The sequence below is a fragment of the Globicephala melas genome, chromosome 3 (genome assembly GCF_963455315.2).
Source record: "Globicephala melas chromosome 3, mGloMel1.2, whole genome shotgun sequence".
Taxonomy (NCBI): domain Eukaryota; kingdom Metazoa; phylum Chordata; class Mammalia; order Artiodactyla; family Delphinidae; genus Globicephala; species Globicephala melas.
Window position 1 is genome coordinate 63,457,134 of NC_083316.1, and position 17,743 is coordinate 63,474,876.

The following is a 17,743-nucleotide window of genomic DNA, read 5'->3' on the forward strand; positions in this document are numbered from 1 at the left end:
TTTTTGTCTATTAGGAGGAGTGCCTTGAGTTGAACTAAGTGTGCTCACTTTGTGGTATGGTATAGGATCCTGAAGTTCTCCTTGCCTCCTTTTTCCAGTCTATAAAATTAGTCATAAATACCTACCTGAGCATAGAGTAAAGCTCAACCTGTGCTCTTGAATTTAAAGAACCAAAATGGTACTATTTCTTGGGAAATTTGGCTTCTGAAGAAAGAAACTATGAACTGATTTGGGTTTTTGTTTTCCATATTTTACAGATGATAAACACAGTGGATCATGCCCATTCTACTACAGTGGAAAAACCAAACAGTGAGGCAGGCGATATAAAAAATGAGATAATTCGAAGTCCTATTTCTCAGGTTCCATCTGTGGAAAAACTGCCTACAAACACAGGGACTGAGGAGTTGCCTACTTCTGGCACTTTTACACTAGATGATGATGTTTTTGCAGAAATTGAGGACCTATCAAGTCCTACTGGTGTCTTGGTTAACAGTAATTTACCTGTTGCTAGTATTTCAGATTATAGGTTATTGTGTGGTATTGACAAGAATGTTTGCAATAAGATTAGTCTTCTACCTGATGATGAGGACAGCTTGCCTCCTCTTCTGGTTGCATCTGGAGAAAAGGGATCAGGTAGGATAGCAGTTATTTAAATTTAAAAAGGAGTTTTTTTTTTTTTTAAAGAAGAATATATTGATGAATTTTGTCTGTGATATATAAAATGTATTTTTTAAAATTTAGACAGTGTGGTTGAAATATGTACGATGGCATGGAACTCTAGTTTACAAAAAGTCTTACTGTATAAAAACAAATTCTAAAAAGATCTGACCTTTTGAGTTGATTTGAATGTGATTCACTTATCTCATCTGGGTCCCTAATTTAAAATAAGGCAAAAGTCCAGTAAAACAGGGAAATTCATAGACTTTTAGTCCTGTATTAGTTTTGACTCCATATCATTTTTTTTTTTTAAGGAACATAGTGCCTAAAGAAAAGAATATTGGATTGGATGACAAAGCTAGGAATTTTAGTTCCTCATCTGCTACTTAATACACGTATGATTTGAAGCATGCAATTTAATCTCTTGGGCCTCAGTTTCCTTTGTAAAAGAAGAGAACTTAGGTGGTCTTTAAGGTCCTTCCTAATCTGGAGATTCTGTGGCTATCTCCCACCTTGGAGTAGTTCCCTAGGGATATATCCTTGTTACCCCAGGCATTATGCTGAATCTTACATGAAGTGATTATGTTCTGTGCATGATAATGTCGGGGAATGAAGCCTAGGATCTCCGTTCTGAAAGTAGGAGCCATTTCATGATCCTATTGATAGTGGCAAAAATATCTTAAGCCCTGTTCTTTGCATGCCATGTATATTTTCCTGTTGGTTGTCAAGTTCTTTTTTCACCACTTGTCACTGACATAAGGCATATGGCGGCAAGCCATATGTACAAGCATGTATAACTTGGGTCTAGACTACTTTCACAGCTGTAAATTTCAGAATTTATAATTGGAGTGGCTGGCAGATAGGAGTCCGCTTTACAAAAACATTTGTTTTAAAACTTTAAAGGTACTAAAATTGTATCAATATGCTGTTTAATCAACATATTTGTGCATAGACTATATATAATATAATTGATCAGGATTTATATGTATTATAATATTAATATCTTTACATAAATTGAAAAGTAAAAATTAGAATATAACAGTTGTCCAGGTGTTGATTGATTTTATAAAATGTGGTTTTTTTTGCTTTTAAATGTGATTAAGCCATTGGTGGATTTATAAATCTGTTTTTTTCATTATAGGCATATTTAACAGGAAGACATGTTTATTCTAATTAATATATTATTTTCATGTTTTAGTGCCTGTAATAGAAGAACACCCATCTCACGAGCAGATCATTTTGCTTCTTGAAGGCGAAGGTTTTTGTCCTGTTACGTTTGTCCTAAATGCTAATCTACTTGTGAATGTCAAGTTAGCATTTTGTAAGTAATGATCCATCTTTCTTTGCCTAATTGGTAAGCAGGATTTCTGAATAATTAATCCCATTGTCTGGTTAAATTTAGACTGGCAATGGTGAAAAATAAGCAGTATTGGATATTGGTTTTTGTAGCCAAATATTAATATAAATAAATTTTGCAGTTTTATATGCAGTGGGACTTGAAGTAATAGCTTAAAGATTTTTACTAGTGTCCTTCATTCAGTCCTAGGTTAAGGCCATGGGCTTATAACAAGCTGTATTTTGATGCTCATGATACAGCTGACCATATATATATATTTTTTGAATTTTGGAATTTTATTTAATTTATTTTTTTATACAGCAGGTTCTTATTAGTTATCCATTTTATACATATTAGTATATATATGTCAATCCCAATCTCTCCAGCTGACTATATTTCATATAGCTTTTAGGTAAATTGAAATTTGCTAATTGAGATAAGCAAGAATCCTGATTTAGTAACAATAAAGACAGTTTTAAAGTAGATGACACTAGACTTAATTAAAAGTAAGGAAGTAAATATTTCTCAGTAATAAATAGTCCTCAATACTCAATAATGCATCTCTTAGCTTTTCATTCTCTTTGAAACTAACCTGATTCTTACCCACTACATTTCAGCTTGTTAGTGCATCTTTTATTTTATTGTTGTTTATTTATTTTTTATTTTATTTTTTGCGGTATGCGGGCCTCTCACTGTTGTGGCCTCTCCCGTTGCGGAGCACAGGCTCCGGATGCGCAGGCTCAGCGGCCATGGCTCACGGGCCCAGCCGCTCCGCGGCATGTGGGATCTTCCCGGACCGGGGCATGAACCCGTGTCCCCTGCATCGGCAGGCGGACTCTCAACCACTGTGCCACCAGGGAAGCCCTATTGTTGTTTATTAATTGACTCCATCAGATAATTTTTCATCCTTCCTCTTTTTTATATTAATCTCATACAATTCAATTTAAAGTTTTTGTGAGGGGAATGTTGGGAAACTAAGGAGTTTAAAAAGTTGTGCTTCATGCAAAGGACAATTATATTTAATTTTTTTGTTTAATAGAAGTTGACATTTATAGTTGTACACTTTTGTCACTTAAGATTCCTCAGACAAATATTGGTACTTCTCAACCAATGGACTGCACGGCTTGGGACAGGCAGAAATTATTATTCTATTGTTATGTTTGCCAAGTGAAGATACTATTCCTAAGGACATCTTCAGACTCTTTATCACCATTTATAAGGATGCTCTGAAAGGTATACCATTTTATTTTGAACTGTTCAGACCAGGGGATGGATAAATTAAGGGCATTTTTGCTTTTGGCTATGCTAACTGTACTAAAGAAACATTTTGTGAAGAGATTGCTGATTACTTAAAAGAGCTCTGTCATCATTTTCAGTCTCCTTAAATTTAGCATTTTATGTAATTAGTGTCTTTATAGTTTTTTAATTTTAAAAGTGAAAATATATTTACCTTCTTGGTCTGTTTACGTGTCTACACAATAATCCCCCCTTATCTGCGGGGGATAAGTTTGAAGACCCCACTAGCTGCCTGAAACCACGAATGGTACTGAACCCTATGTACACTGTTTTTTCTATACATACATACCTGTGATAAAGCTTAATTTATAAATTAGGCACAGTACGAGAACATCCGAATTGCCAACAACACTTCTCTTGCACCTTGGGGCCATTATTAAGAAAAATAAGGGTTACATGAACACAAGCACAGTGATAACTGCAACAGTCGATCATAACTGAGACAGCTACTGAGTGACTAATGGATGGTAGCATATACAGCGTGGATATGCTGGACAAGTGATTCACGGTGTGGCTCACCTCCCAATGGGGCAGAGCAGGATAGCGAGAGATTTAAAATTTGCTGTTTATTGAATTTTCCATTTAATATTTTTGAACTACAGTTGACCAGGGGTAACTAAAACCATGGAAAGCAAAACTGTGGATAAGGGGGGACCACCGTATACTTTTCTGTCTGTATAAGATTTGGGGGACATGATGATGACTTTTCACTTGACCGTGAAGCAAGGAGAAAAATTTTAAAACACTTAACGGTTAGAAACATTCTCAAATTTTTGTTCACAATTCCCAATCTTCAGGAATAACTGAACTTTGTGCACACAAGGTATTCAGTGCTTCTTCAAGAGTGGAAAGAAATAAAAAATATTTTACATTGCTTTTATTTAAGTTTATACTGGGACATTCAAACTCATAATGCTGCTTCAAAACAACTTAAAATCTTTTTATAAATGATTTTATTTCTAGGAAAATACATAGAAAACTTGGACAGTATTACCTTTACTGAGAGTTTTCTCAGCAGCAAGGATCATGGAGGATTTCTATTTATTACACCTACTTTTCAGAAACTTGATGATCTCCTGTTACCAAGCAATCCTTTTCTTTGTGGAATTCTTATCCAGAAGCTAGAGATTCCCTGGGCAAAGGTTTTTCCTATGCGTTTAATGTTGAGATTGGGTGCAGAATATAAAGGTAAGTTTTAGAATAATAAGCTAAATTACATAGGTTCAAATATACTGAATGTAAATAAGAACTTCAGATATCATTAAAATAAATTTTTAATGGATTAATGGGACTACTTTTGTTTTGATGTACTTTTAAAATTCTAAAACAGCCCTCCTCTACTACCAAATTAGTCTAGACAAACTTGCTATGTCCTGAGTTTCTAGATATTCACAATTATTATAATTAACTTACCTTAAAATTTTTTTTGAATTTCAGAAAAAAACATAGAAAACCTTGAAAAGTTTTCTTAAAAGTATTTGCTATAGGGAGTTCATTTTGTTATGTTGCCTACATATTAAGAAGGTAAATGCCCCCCCACCCCATTTGTGTACACCATAAAGCCAAACATAAATGGTTGTGAAATAGTGGTCCAGTCTTACGTGTATGGTTATTTCTGAGTTGAAATCATTTCTGTGTTCAACTGTCTTTGAATTCATACCTTTCTTTATCCCTCACTTTTTTAAAGAGTAATTTATTTGTTGCATGTGAAGTACATCACATCTAAGGAAAATTTAGGCATTTGATTCTCGTATAATTTAATAGTTATTTGCTTGGAGGAAAATTAAATGTAGAGAAGTTATAAAAGTTACCATTACTATTTCAAAATGGACAAATTCAGTGAAAGAGATACTCATTTAAATCTATTTGGCAAATTTATTAAACTCTCTGTTCTGAGGGGTTGGTCCTTACCATTTAAGATTTAAATATGGGATACTATTAAATTGTGGTGCAAGAAGTAAAAATTAACTTTCATCTCAGGTTTTGTACTGTGTGAACCAAAGAGCTTAAGAGACTTCATTCTGAGCCAAGTGTTTCATCCATTCAGCCTAACGTTTTGTCTCTGATACTAATATTTGAATGCTATTTTTATGGAAGGTTAGATCAAAATACTTAGCTAATCTTAATCAAATGAGGATTACCTACGCTTTTATGTTGAGACTATTTGCAACACCATTACATGTTGGATTAGATGATTTATGAGGTCCGTTTGTAACTCTGACAGAATGTCATTCTAAGCCATAACCTCTTGAAAATTACTGTTTTAGATAAAATTACCTCTATCAAGTTGCAAAGGATGCTCTCTTATTCATAAAAGATGAAGTAAAAAGTCAGCATTTACCTTAATCATATTGTTTATCATTTTAATATGTTTTACCACTAATTTATGTTTCTTTCTATACTCTGTCATCCAAATAACTTAGTTGTCCTTTTAAAACTAAAATATATGCTTGTAATAGCAAAGATGTGAGTTGCCCTGACTTATTTTTTTTAAACAGATAATGTCATGTGTGTTTTCTTAGACTTTTAAGGAGGTATGTTTGTATAATATGTATTAGAGAGGTTTCTTTGCTTAACCTAAGCTGAGAACTGAAATTCTCAGGTTAATTCTTGGGTTAAAAATGTGTCTGATTTTTATCATCATAGAAATAGTCTTACCTTCCTTTTTTCACTTTCCTTTTCTTCTAGAATTCCTGCTGCATTGCCACCAAGGTACTTTTCCTTTTTGGTGCGCAATATTTATAGTGTCCTAAAGAAACAGAAAAGTAGTTAGGTGACAGAGTCCATATCACTTCTTCTCTGCATTGACTTCTCTGATTCTGTGTGTTCCTTTTATCATGCTGACCCAAGAACTATAAAAGTTTACTATCACCCATAAATTCACACAATTGAACATTAATTACAAATGCCTTAAAAATCTTGAATTCTTCATATTTTGCTTTAAATTATCAGAATATTTCTTTTTAAATTATGAGAACTTTATGTAGGTCTAGCCAGTTATGGTAATTTTCTAGCCATCATAATGTTTGGAAACAACATGTATGATGAAAGATTAAATGCTTTGGAATCAGGCCAAGCCTAGTTTCATATCTGTTTCACCAGTTATTAACGTAGAAACCATAGGCAGGGTTATTAATCTGTGTCTCTACTTCCCCATTTGTAAAGTAAGGATAGACATACTTGCCTCATTGGGTTGTTACAGGGTTTAATTAGGATAATGTATGTAAAGGTCCCAGTTCAATGTAGCATCTGGTAGATACATGGTATGGGTTAATGTCATTTCTTACTTTCTCCAGAGAACTGATTGAGTGGTATTTATCTGTAATGTTTGACAAATGAAAATTAAAGGTAATAAATTTAAGATTTTTTGTTTTTTGTTGATGGTAACCAGTTTTCTATTCTTGTGTATAGCATATCCTGCTCCTTTAACAAGTATCAGAGGCCGAAAACCTCTTTTTGGAGAAATAGGACACACTATTATGAACTTACTTGTTGTGAGTAATTGAACTGTTTTATTAAGTGTTCTTATATTGTTACTTTAACAATTCATTAAGCAAATTTTACATACTTATATTTTTCTATTTTAATTTGACATATTTGGTATAATGAAAGTTCATTTATAATAAATCCTAATTCATTTAACATAAATGGCCTCTGTTTTTGATGCAGTGCTTTTTAGAACATGTCGTAATTTATGTATACCTGATTCAAATTGCCTTTTGATTCATTCTGCTGCAGTGCTTACACATTTAGGTAACGTGAGATCCACACAGTTGTTGAAGCCTTAGTAAAAGAGTTAGTAAAGTCAATCGATTTGATGATTTTGAGCAAACTGTGGCCCAAGTCACCTCATTTTTAATAGGAAGTATTGGATTAGATGATCTCAGGTTCCCTTCCACCTCTAATTTCTGTAATTTTGTGTTTACCTCTTATTATAGAAGTGTATTTCAGTGGACTTGCTTTTTTTTCTTTTAATTAATTAATTTTATTTTTGGCTGCATTGAGTCTTCGTTGCTGCACATGGGCTTTCTCTAGTTGCGGCGAGCGGGGGCTCCTCTTCGTTGCGGTGCGCAGGCTTCTCATTGCGGTGGCTTCTCCTGTTGCGGAGCACGGGCTCTAGGCATGCAGGCTTCAGTAGTTGCAGCACGTGGGCTCAGTAGTTGTGGCTCACAGGCTCTAGAGAGCAGGCTCAGTAGTTGTGGCGCATGGGCTTAGTTGCTCCGCGGCATGTGGGATCTTCCCAGACCAGGGCTCGAATCTGTGTCCCCTCTATTGGTAGGCAGATTCTCAACCACTGCGCCACCAGGGAAGCCCAATTTGCTTTTATTTATCCATGTTCGGTTTGAAAATCTATTGTTTTGGAAGATCTGTAACTAGAAAGAGATCACCCTCAAATACTACAGAATTCTTCCTGAGAATGATAATCTTTATTATTATTGTGGAGTAGCTGGAAGAATTAGCTGGTTTTTGAAGTTGCTATTGCTTTCTGGATGGTGTTTTGATAGTTATGTATCACAAGTTTTAAAATGATGGATACTCTTAAAAAAGGATTGAATGAATGGGTAAATGTTCATGGATAGTAGTTTAAGGTTTATGGAACTATCATTATTTTATGTAGGACCTTCGAAATTACCAGTATACCTTGCATAATATAGATCAGCTACTGATTCATATGGAAATGGGGAAAAGCTGCATAAAAATACCTCGGAAAAAATACAATGATGTAAGTATAATTGCTTTATTCAAGTCTTGAGATAATTTTTGAACATTAGATTTCTTTAGAAGTGTGTTAAATTTGTTTTGAATTGGACTAATACATAATGACAAAAAAACTTATTTTTGGGCTTCCCTGGTGGCGCAGTGGTTGAGAGTCCACCTGCCGATGCAGGGGACACGGGTTCGTGCCCCAGTCCGGGAGGATCCCACATGCCGCGGAGCGGCTAGGCCCGTGAGCCATAGCCGCTGAGCCTGCGCGTCTGGAGCCTGTGCTCCGCAACCCGAGAGGCCACAACAGTGAGAGGCCCGCGTACCACAAAAAAACACTTATTTTTGAAATTTTAGATTTGTTTCCTAATAGAGGATTTGTTTAATCCTATTTTTTCATTTTTTTCTTACTCTTTTATCTGTCTTTTAATTGAGGTGATTTTATTTTAAATCATTTGTTTCTATCACATTCTCAGGGAGTTGTCCAGATTAAAGCTTGATAATGTGACTCTTTGAATTATTATAACTAATAAAGGCACAAAATGTTAAAAATGTTTCTAAATGCGTATTGTTTTTTCCCAGGTAATGAAAGTAATAAATTCTTCTAATGAGCATGTCATTAGCATTGGAGCTAGTTTTAGTACAGAAGCAGATTCTCATCTAGTCTGTATACAGAATGATGGAGTTTATCAAACACAGGCCAACAGTGCTACTGGCCATCCTAGAAAAGGTGAGTATTGGTTCCTAGTGTCAATCCATAAAACCATCTCAAAAAGTAGAATTCCTTTCAAAGAGGAATATACCTATATGTAGATACCTTACTTATTTGCTGAATTGATGGTGATGAAACAGTATGCTTTAAATTTTTAGCTATACAAACAAAAAAATTGCTTCTAATATTTGTGTTTATCTTGGGCAACATTAGGTTTAAAAACTTGGAATACAGTATTTATTTTGATGTCTTCAGGCTTAGTGTGTCCCACATGGTGGGTGTCTCTGGAGTGAGGTATTTTTTGCCTTTGTTTGCTCTCTGCTCCAACTCCTCTTAGCGGGGAGCACAGGGTAGATAGGATGAAGAATGATTTATAAAACTGTTAAGTGGCTGGGAATATAAAAATGATAAAGATGGTGATGTGAATGACATTACTCGGCTGAATGGCCTCAGTGACTGCTGTGATTACCAAATCCTTGCATTAGAGAGCCTAACAAATTGAAAGTTAAGTAAGTATTCCAAAAACTTAATACATTATTGTAAAATAACACATTTAAAATAGTCAGACATTCTGGCTGCTAATAAAAATTTTTTCTCTGATTATAAAACTATGTATACTCATTTGTAATAAGCTTGGAAAATATGTTTGAAGAAGTAGTAAAAGGAAAAAAGTGCCAAAATATGGCCTTTGTTGACATTTTAATATATTTCCTTCTTATATTGATATATATGTTAAATAGATGATTTTATACTGGATATTTACTTTTATATTGTGCTTTTTTAACTTAACATGCTATTGACATTTTTGTCATTAAAATTTTACAGCTATTTAATATTTATTTGATGAATATTTACGTAGTATAAAATTCAAAAGGTATAAATATTCACACTGTAAAATCTCCTTTCCTCCCTAGACCCTCAAACTACCCTCTTCCCCTCCCCACAGGCAACCAAACCAGTGATATCAGTTTCTGGTATATCCTTTCAGGGATTTCTTGCTTGTATGTATATGTAAGCAAACACCACCCCACCACACACATACACACACATACACCTTTCTTCCACTTTTTTAAACAAGTCATAACATTTGTTCCATTCTGCACCTTGTTTTTTCTTTTGGAGATTATTCTTTGTTAATAAAGAACTTTCACATTGCACATAACTTTCTACTTTATATGTGAACATCATTTAATTGTCCCTTATTAATGGACTGTTGCTACCAATCCTTGGCTGTTTATAAAAATGCTCTATGAATAACCTTGTATATGTGCCAACATTAATTCCTAGAAATGGAATTTGTATGTCAAAGTATAAATGTGTTTGTAATTTTAATAGCAATTTATCAAGTTGTCCTCCATAGAGATTGTTCTGACTTATGCTCTCAACAGTAGTGGATGTTTGATTTTCCACACCCTCACTTGATAAAAACACTGTAAATAGTACAACAGCCATCAATTATTAGATACAAACATTAAATAACCTTTATGAAATATTTTATCGTAACTTTATTTTGTTTGGTATTTTTTGTTCTAATATAAGTGGTATGGGCATGGCGTTTATCAGGTACTTAAAATATGCTATGCTCCACATTATGCATTTAACAAATATCATATAGCATAAAAAGAGCAGTTTAAAACATAATTATTGTATTTTTTAATTAGTGACAGGTGCAAGTTTTGTGGTATTCAATGGAGCTCTAAAAGCATCTTCAGGATTTCTTGCTAAGTCCAGCATAGTTGAAGGTATGAGTTTCATCTTTAAGATTTGTTTAATGTAAAGATGTTTTTCATCTCCTTTTAAAAATGTATTTGATACTTAACAAAAGAATACATGTAAGTTACAAAGCATAGTACAACAAACTTATGTGAAATCATCACTCAGCCAAGAACTAGAACATGACTAACATTTGGGCCTACCTCAAGCTTGACAACTCTGCCTTAGCCTGCATTTCCTGCTTGTGCATAGCCTAAAGGTTAGTCTGAGGTAAGAGCTTAGGGTCTTCTCAGGTCTTTCCTTAGCATGCACACATCCCAAGCATGCACACATTATTGCACATGCATGGGGCCTTCTAAATTCCCAGATATATGTTAGTGCCTTTCAAAGCCCTTATGGACATCTTATTCCCCAGATTTTCCTTTAAGTGTTTGGTTGGCCTATCCTTTGTCTCTACTAGTATCTGCTGCCACAGGCAGCTATGATGTTGATCACTGGCCTCTAATTGTTTTTCACAAATGCTCCCTGAGAAAAGACTTTTTTCACTGGGTAAGCTTAGAGTCTGGTCAAATAAAGACATTGTACGTGGAGTCTTCCCAGGAACCACCTGACAAGTCAAAAAATGACAGTTCTCCAGTAATGAGGTTTTGAAGGAGTTCCAGCCCCATTTGCCTTCTCCAGTGGATACCAAGCTGATGGTTTTTACTATGATTGCAGGCTGTTGGTTTTTAGGCTTCTGCTATGCTGGAGAGGAGGGGATGGGAATAGGAAAGTTAAAATGACACAAAACTTGCTGTTTTTAATCAAGTTCCTGCCATTTTTTTTTTTGTTTTTTTTAAAAGAACCAGCTTTTAGTTTTATTGAACTTTGCTGTTGTTTTCTTTGTTTCTATTTCATTTACTTCTGCTCTGGTCTTTATGATTTCTTTCCTTCTGCTAACTTTGGGTTTTGTTTGTTCTTCTTTCTCTAGTTCCTTTAAGTGTAAGGTTAGATTGTTTATTTGAGATTTTTCTTGTTTCTTGAGGTAGGCTTGTATTGCTATAAACTTCCCTCTTAGAAGTGCTTTTGCTGCATCCCATAGGTTTTGGATAGTCATGTTTTCGTTGTAATTTGTCTCTAGGTATTTTTTGATTTCCTCTTTGATTTCTTCAGTGATCTCTTGGTTATTTAATAACGTATTGTTTACCCTCCATGTGTTTGTGTTTTCTACCTTTTTTCCCTGTAATTGATTTCTAATCTCATAGCATTGTGGTCAGAAAAGATGCTTGATATGATTTCAATTTTCTTAAATTTACTGAGGCTTGATTTGTGACCCAAGATGTGATCTGTCCTGTAGAATGTTCCATGTGCACTTGAGAAGCAAGTGTAATCTGCTGTTTTTGGATGGAATGTCCTATAAATATCAATTAAATCTATCTGGTCTGTTGTGTCATATAAAGCTTGTGTTTCCTTATTAATCTTCTGTTTGGATGATCTGTCCATTGGTGTAAGTGAGGTGTTAAAGTCCTCCACTATTATTGTGTTACTGTTGATTTCCTCTTTTATAGCTGTTAGCAGTTGCCTTATGTATTGAGGTGCTCCTATGTTGGGTGCATATATAGTTATAATTGTTATATCTTCTTTCTGGATTGATCCCCTGATCATTATGTAGTGCCCTTCCTTGTCTCCTGTAACATTCTTTATTTTAAAGTCTATTTTATCTGATATGAGTATTGCTGCTCCAGCTTTCTTTTGATTTCCATTTGCATGGAATATCTTTTTCCATCCCCTCACTTTCAGTCTGTATGTGTCCCTAGGTCTGAAGTGGGTCTCTTGTAGACAGCATATATATGGGTCTTGTTTTTGTATCCATTCAGCGAGCCTGTGTCTTTTGGTTGGAGCATTTAATCCGTTCACATTTAAGGTAATTATCGATAATGTATGTTCCTGTGACCATTTTCTTAATTATTTTGGGTTTGTTTTTGTAGGTCCTTTTCTTCTCTTGTGTTTCCCACTTAGAGAAGTTCCTTTAGCATTTGCTGTAGAGCTGGTTTGGTGGTGCTGAATTCTCTTAGCTTTTGCTTGTCTGTAGAGGTTTTAATTTCTCCATCGAATCTGAATGAGATCCATCGAATCTGAATGAGATCCTCTTTGAATGAGACTCTGGGTAGAGTACTCTCGGTTGTAGGTTCTTCCCTTTCATCACTTTAAATATATCATGCCACTCCCTTCTGGCTTGTAGAGTTTCTGCTGAGAAATCAGCTGTTAACCTTATGGGAGTTCCCTTGTATGTTGTCATTTTTCCCTTGTTGCTTTCAATAATTTTTCTTTGTCTTTAATTTTTGTCAGTTTGATTACTATGTGTCTCGGCATGTTTCTCCTTGGGTTTATCCTGCCTGGGACTCTCTGCACTTCCTGGACTTGGGTGGCTATTTCCTTTCCCATGTTAGGGAAGTTTTTGACTATAATCTCTTCAAATATTTTCTTGGGTCCTTTCTCTCTCTCTCTTCCTTCTGGGACCCCTATAATGCTAATGTTGTTGCATTTAATGTTGTCCCAGAGGTCTCTTAGGCTGTCTTCATTTCTTTTCATTCCTTTTTTCTTTATTCTGTTCCGCGGTAGTGAATTCCACTATTCTGTCTTCAGGTCACTTATCCATTCTTCTGCCTCAGTTATTCTGCTATTGATTCCTTCTAGTGTATTATTCATTTCAGTTATTGTATTGTTCATCTCTGTTTATTTGTTCTTTAATTCCTCTAGGTGTTTGTTATTTAATTCTTCTAGGTCTTTGTTAAACATTTCTTGCATCTTCTCTATCTTTGCCTCCATTCTTTTTCCGAGGTCCTGGATCATCTTCATTATTCTGAATTCTTTTTCTGCAAGGTTTCCTATCTCCACTTCATTTAGTTGTTTTTCTGGGGTTTTATCTTGTTCCTTCATCTGGTACATAGCCCTCTCCCTTTTCATCTTGTCTGTGTTTCTGTGAATGTGGTTTTTGTTCCACAGACTGCAGTATTGTAATTCTCCTTGCTTCTCTCCTGCTGTTTTTTTTTTTATAAATACTCCCCAGATTGCTGCAGGTCTTTGGTTAATTTCCAGAGTTTCGAAAAAGTTTCTTCTGACATTTTATCGGTTTCCTTGTTGTTTTTATGGAGTAGAGTATTTTCGGAAGTTCTTAGTCTGCATTTTCACTAATATCATCCTCCATACTATCTCAGTTACATAGCTTTATAGGAAGTCCTCCCATCTCTGATGCCACACACATGCCTTATTCCTCATTTTAGTAGTGCTCTGGCCAGTCTAAGCCCTTTGTTTTATCATGTTAATTTTAGGATCAACTTGTCAGATTCTAAAAGGTCCATTGGACTTTTTATTGGAATTGCATTATATTGCTAGTTTAATTTTGAGAAAATTGGCATATTTTCTATTTTCATTGTTTCTATCCATGTACATTGGCTACCTTCAATTTATTTACATAATATTTTATATTCATTTCCAATAAAATTTTATAGTTTTTGTATAGATTTTGAATATCATTTCTTATTTATTCCTGTACCTCATAGATTTTATTGCTGGTGTAAATGGTATCTATTTATTTACTTATTACAATTTTAGTGTAATGTAAATGCCATTATAATTTTTTAAATTTATTTTTTATTGAGGTATAGTTGATATAAAATATTATGTAAACTTCAGGTGTACAACAAAGTGATTCACAAGTTTTAAAGGTTATATTCATTTATAGTTATTATAAAATATTGGCTATATTCCCTGTGCTGTACACTATATCCTTGTATCTTATTCACATTTTACATACTAGTTTGTACTTTTTAATCCCCTACCCCTATATCGCCCCTCCCTGCTTACCTCTCCCCACTGGTAACCCCTAGTTTGTTCTCTATATCTGTGAGTCAGTTTAGTTTTTGTTATATTCACTAGTTTTATTTCTTAGATTCCACATATAAGTGATATGATACAGTATTTGTCTTTCTGTCTGACTTATTTCACTTGGCATGATACCCTCGAAGTCCATTCATGTTGTTGTAAATCGCAAAATCATTCTTTTTTATGGCTAAGTAGTATTCCATTGTGTGTGTGTGTATATATATATATATATATATATATATATATATACACCACATTTTCTTTATCCATTCGTCTGTTGTTGGATACTTAGGTTGCTTGGCAACTGTAAATAATGCTGCTATGAACATTGGGGTGCATGTATCTTTTTGAATTAGTGGTTTTGGTTTTTTTTTGGATAAATACGCAGGAGTGAAATTGCTACGTCATATAGTAGTTCTGTTTTTAGTTTTTTGAGAAATCCCCATTTTGTTTTCCATAGTGGCTGCACCTATTTACATTCCCACCAACATTGTAGGAGGGTTCCCTTTTCTCCACATCCTTTCCAGCATTTGTTATTTCTGTTCTTTTCAATGATAGCCATTCTGACAGGTGTGAGGTGATATCTCAATGTGGATTTAATTTCCATTTCTCTGATTAACAGTGTTGAGCATCTTTTCACATGCCTATTGGCCATCCTGTGTCTTCTTTGGAAAAACATCTATTCAGGTCTTCTGCCCTTTTTTTTTTTTTTTTTTAAAGAAGATGTTGTGGGTAGGAGTTTATTAAGTAATTAATTTATTTTTGCTGTGTTGGGTCTTCGTTTCTGTGCGAGGGCTTTCTCTAGTTGTGGCAAGTGGGGGCCACTCTTCATTTTGGTGCGCGGGCCTCTCACTATCACGGCCTCTCTTGTTGGGGAGCACAGGCTCCAGACGCGCAGGCTCAGTAGTTGTGGCTCACGGGCCTAGTTGCTCCGCGGCATGTGGGATCCTCCCAGACCAGGGCTCAAACCCGTGTCCCCTGTATTAGCAGGCAGATTCTCAACCACTGCGCCACCAGGGAAGCCGTTCTCCCTGTTGTTTAATCAGGTTTTTTTTTTTTTTTTTTGATGTTGAGTTGTATGAGCTATTTATATATTTGGATATTACCTCATTATTGGTCATATCATTTGCAAATGTTTTCTCCCATTTGGTAAGTTGTCTTTTTGTTGTGCTAATGGTTTTCTTTACTATGCAGAGCTTTTAAGTTTAATTAGTTCCCGTTTGTTTATTTTTGCTTGTATTTCCTTTGCTTTAGGAGACAGATCCAAAAAAATACTGCTGCAGTTTATGTCAAAGAGTGTTCAGCCTGTGTTTTCTTCTAGGAGTTTTATGGTTTCTGATCTTACATTTAGGTCATTAATCCATTTCGAGTTTTTTATTTTTTTGTACATGGTGTGAGAGAATGTTCTAATTTCATTCTTTCCTAGCACCACTTATTGAAGAGAGTGTCTTTGCTCCACCGAATATTCTTGCCTCTTTTGTTGTAGATTAATTGATCATAAGTGCATGGGTTTATTTCTGAGCTGTATTCTATTCCATTGATCTATGGTTTTGTTTTTGTGCCAGAACCATACTGTTTTGATTACTGTAGGTTTGTAATATAGTCTGAAGTCAGGGAACATGATTCATCCAGTTCTGTTTTTCTTTCTCAAAATAGTTTTGGCTCTTTGGGGTCTTTTGTGTTTCCATACAAATTAAAAAATTATTTGTTCTAGTTATGTGAAAAATGCCCTTGGTATTTTGATAGGGATTACATTGACTCTGTAGATTGCTTTGGGTTGTATGTTCATTTTAACAATATTAATTCTTCCAGTCCATGAACACAGTATATCTGTGTTCCATCTGTTTGTGTTATCTTCAATTTCTTTTATCAGTGTCTTACAGTTTTCCAAGTACAGGTCTTTTACTTTCTTAGGTAGGTTTATTCCTAGGTATTTTATTCTTTCTGATGCAGTTGTAAATGGGATTATTTCCTTAATTTCTCTTTCTGATAGTTTGTTGTTAGTGCCTAGAAATGCAAGAGATTTTTGTACATTAATTTTGTATCCTGCAACTTTATCAGATTCATTCATGAGCTCTAGTAGTTTTCTGGTGGCATCTTTATTATGTTGAGGTATGTTTCCTCTATGCCCACATTCTGAAGAGTTTTTATCATAGATGGATCTTGAATTTTGTGAGAAGCTTTTTGTGCCTCTATTGAGATGATCATATGGTTTTTATTCTTCAGTTTGTTAATGTTGTGTGTTTCATTGATTGATTTGCAGATACCGAAAAATCCTTGCATCCCTGGGACAAATCCCCCTTAGTCATGGTACCTGATCCTTTTAATGTATTCTTGGATATCTTTTTAAATTAAAAATTTTATCTTTTGTTGCTGGAAAATAGAAATTAATTGATTTCTCTGTTTTTATCTTATAACCAGCTATATTGCTAAGCTTACATTATTTAAAATAATTTATCTATAGACTCTTTTAGAGTTTTTTTATAACTATAAATAATGATAGTTTATTAATAATGATAGTTTTGCTTCTTTCTTTACAGCCATTATGGCTTTTTAATTTATTTTTCTTGTTTATTGGCTAGTACTTCCAGTGGAAGCAGTGATTGTAAATGTTCTTGTCTAGATCCATGTTTTTCAGTAATAACTTTTAAAAGTAAGTGAGGTTTATGATTCCATTTTGTGTGCCATATGTCTTCTGATGATGGAATGTGATATATTCAATTATATTTCTTATATCACATTATATGTGATAAGAAGTAAGGAGAAATATGTTTTATTTTTGTTGGGTTGTTGTGGTAGGTTTTGATTTTGCTCCTTTTTTCAGGGCGGCAGTTTGCCCTGGGACATCAATTCTTTGATAGATCTAAGAGTTGTTCATTTTATGTTTGTTCAGCTTTTTATTTTTTTAAATTTATTTTTAAAAATTTTACTGAATTATAGTTGATTTACAATAATGTATTAGTTTCAGGTGTACAGCAAAGTGATTCAGTTTTTCATATGTATATATATATTTTTTTACAGATTCTTTTTCATTATAGGTTATTAAATGATATTGAATATATTTCCCTGTGTTATATAGTAAATCCATGTTATTTTATCTATTTTATTTATATTAGTGTGTATCTGTTAATCCCATACTCCTAATTTATCCCTCTCCTCCCTTTCCCTTTCGGTAACCATAAGTTTATTTTCTATGTCTGTGAGTCTGTTTCTGTTTTGTAAATAAATTCATTTGTATTATTTTTTAGATTCTACATATAAGTGATATCATATATTTGTCTCTGCCTGACTTCACTTAGTATGATAATCTCTAGGTCCATCCATGTTGCTGCAAATGGCAATATTGCATTCTTTTTATGGCTGAGTAATATTCCATTGTGTGTGTGTGTATACACACACACACACACACACACACACACACACACACACACACCCCACACACACACACACACACACACACA

The 17,743-nt window shown here is 34.3% G+C and overlaps 2 protein-coding genes across 6 annotated transcripts in view; one reads left to right on the top strand and one right to left on the bottom strand.

Annotated features, from left to right (window-relative positions):
• The window catches only part of SERINC5 (serine incorporator 5), a 207,361-nt gene extending 201,398 nt beyond the window's left edge, over positions 1-5,963 (bottom strand). The window contains exon 1 of the mRNA XM_060295942.1: positions 5,948-5,963. The gene's annotated coding sequence lies outside the window, so the exon portion shown is untranslated. The remainder of the gene's footprint in view (positions 1-5,947) is intronic.
• ZFYVE16 (zinc finger FYVE-type containing 16) overlaps positions 1-17,743 on the top strand; it is a 54,722-nt gene that overhangs the window by 26,954 nt on the left and 10,025 nt on the right. For 4 of the 5 annotated variants that reach the window (XM_060295935.2, XM_060295937.2, XM_060295936.2 and 1 more), the window contains 8 exons: positions 258-633; positions 1,856-1,978; positions 3,071-3,226; positions 4,253-4,477; positions 6,701-6,783; positions 7,908-8,012; positions 8,576-8,723; positions 10,367-10,447. In XM_060295935.2, coding sequence (XP_060151918.1) covers positions 258-633; positions 1,856-1,978; positions 3,071-3,226; positions 4,253-4,477; positions 6,701-6,783; positions 7,908-8,012; positions 8,576-8,723; positions 10,367-10,447 — 1,297 coding nt within the window. The remainder of the gene's footprint in view (positions 1-257; positions 634-1,855; positions 1,979-3,070; positions 3,227-4,252; positions 4,478-6,700; positions 6,784-7,907; positions 8,013-8,575; positions 8,724-10,366; positions 10,448-17,743) is intronic. The other variant, XM_070045155.1, reaches the window with a different exon arrangement.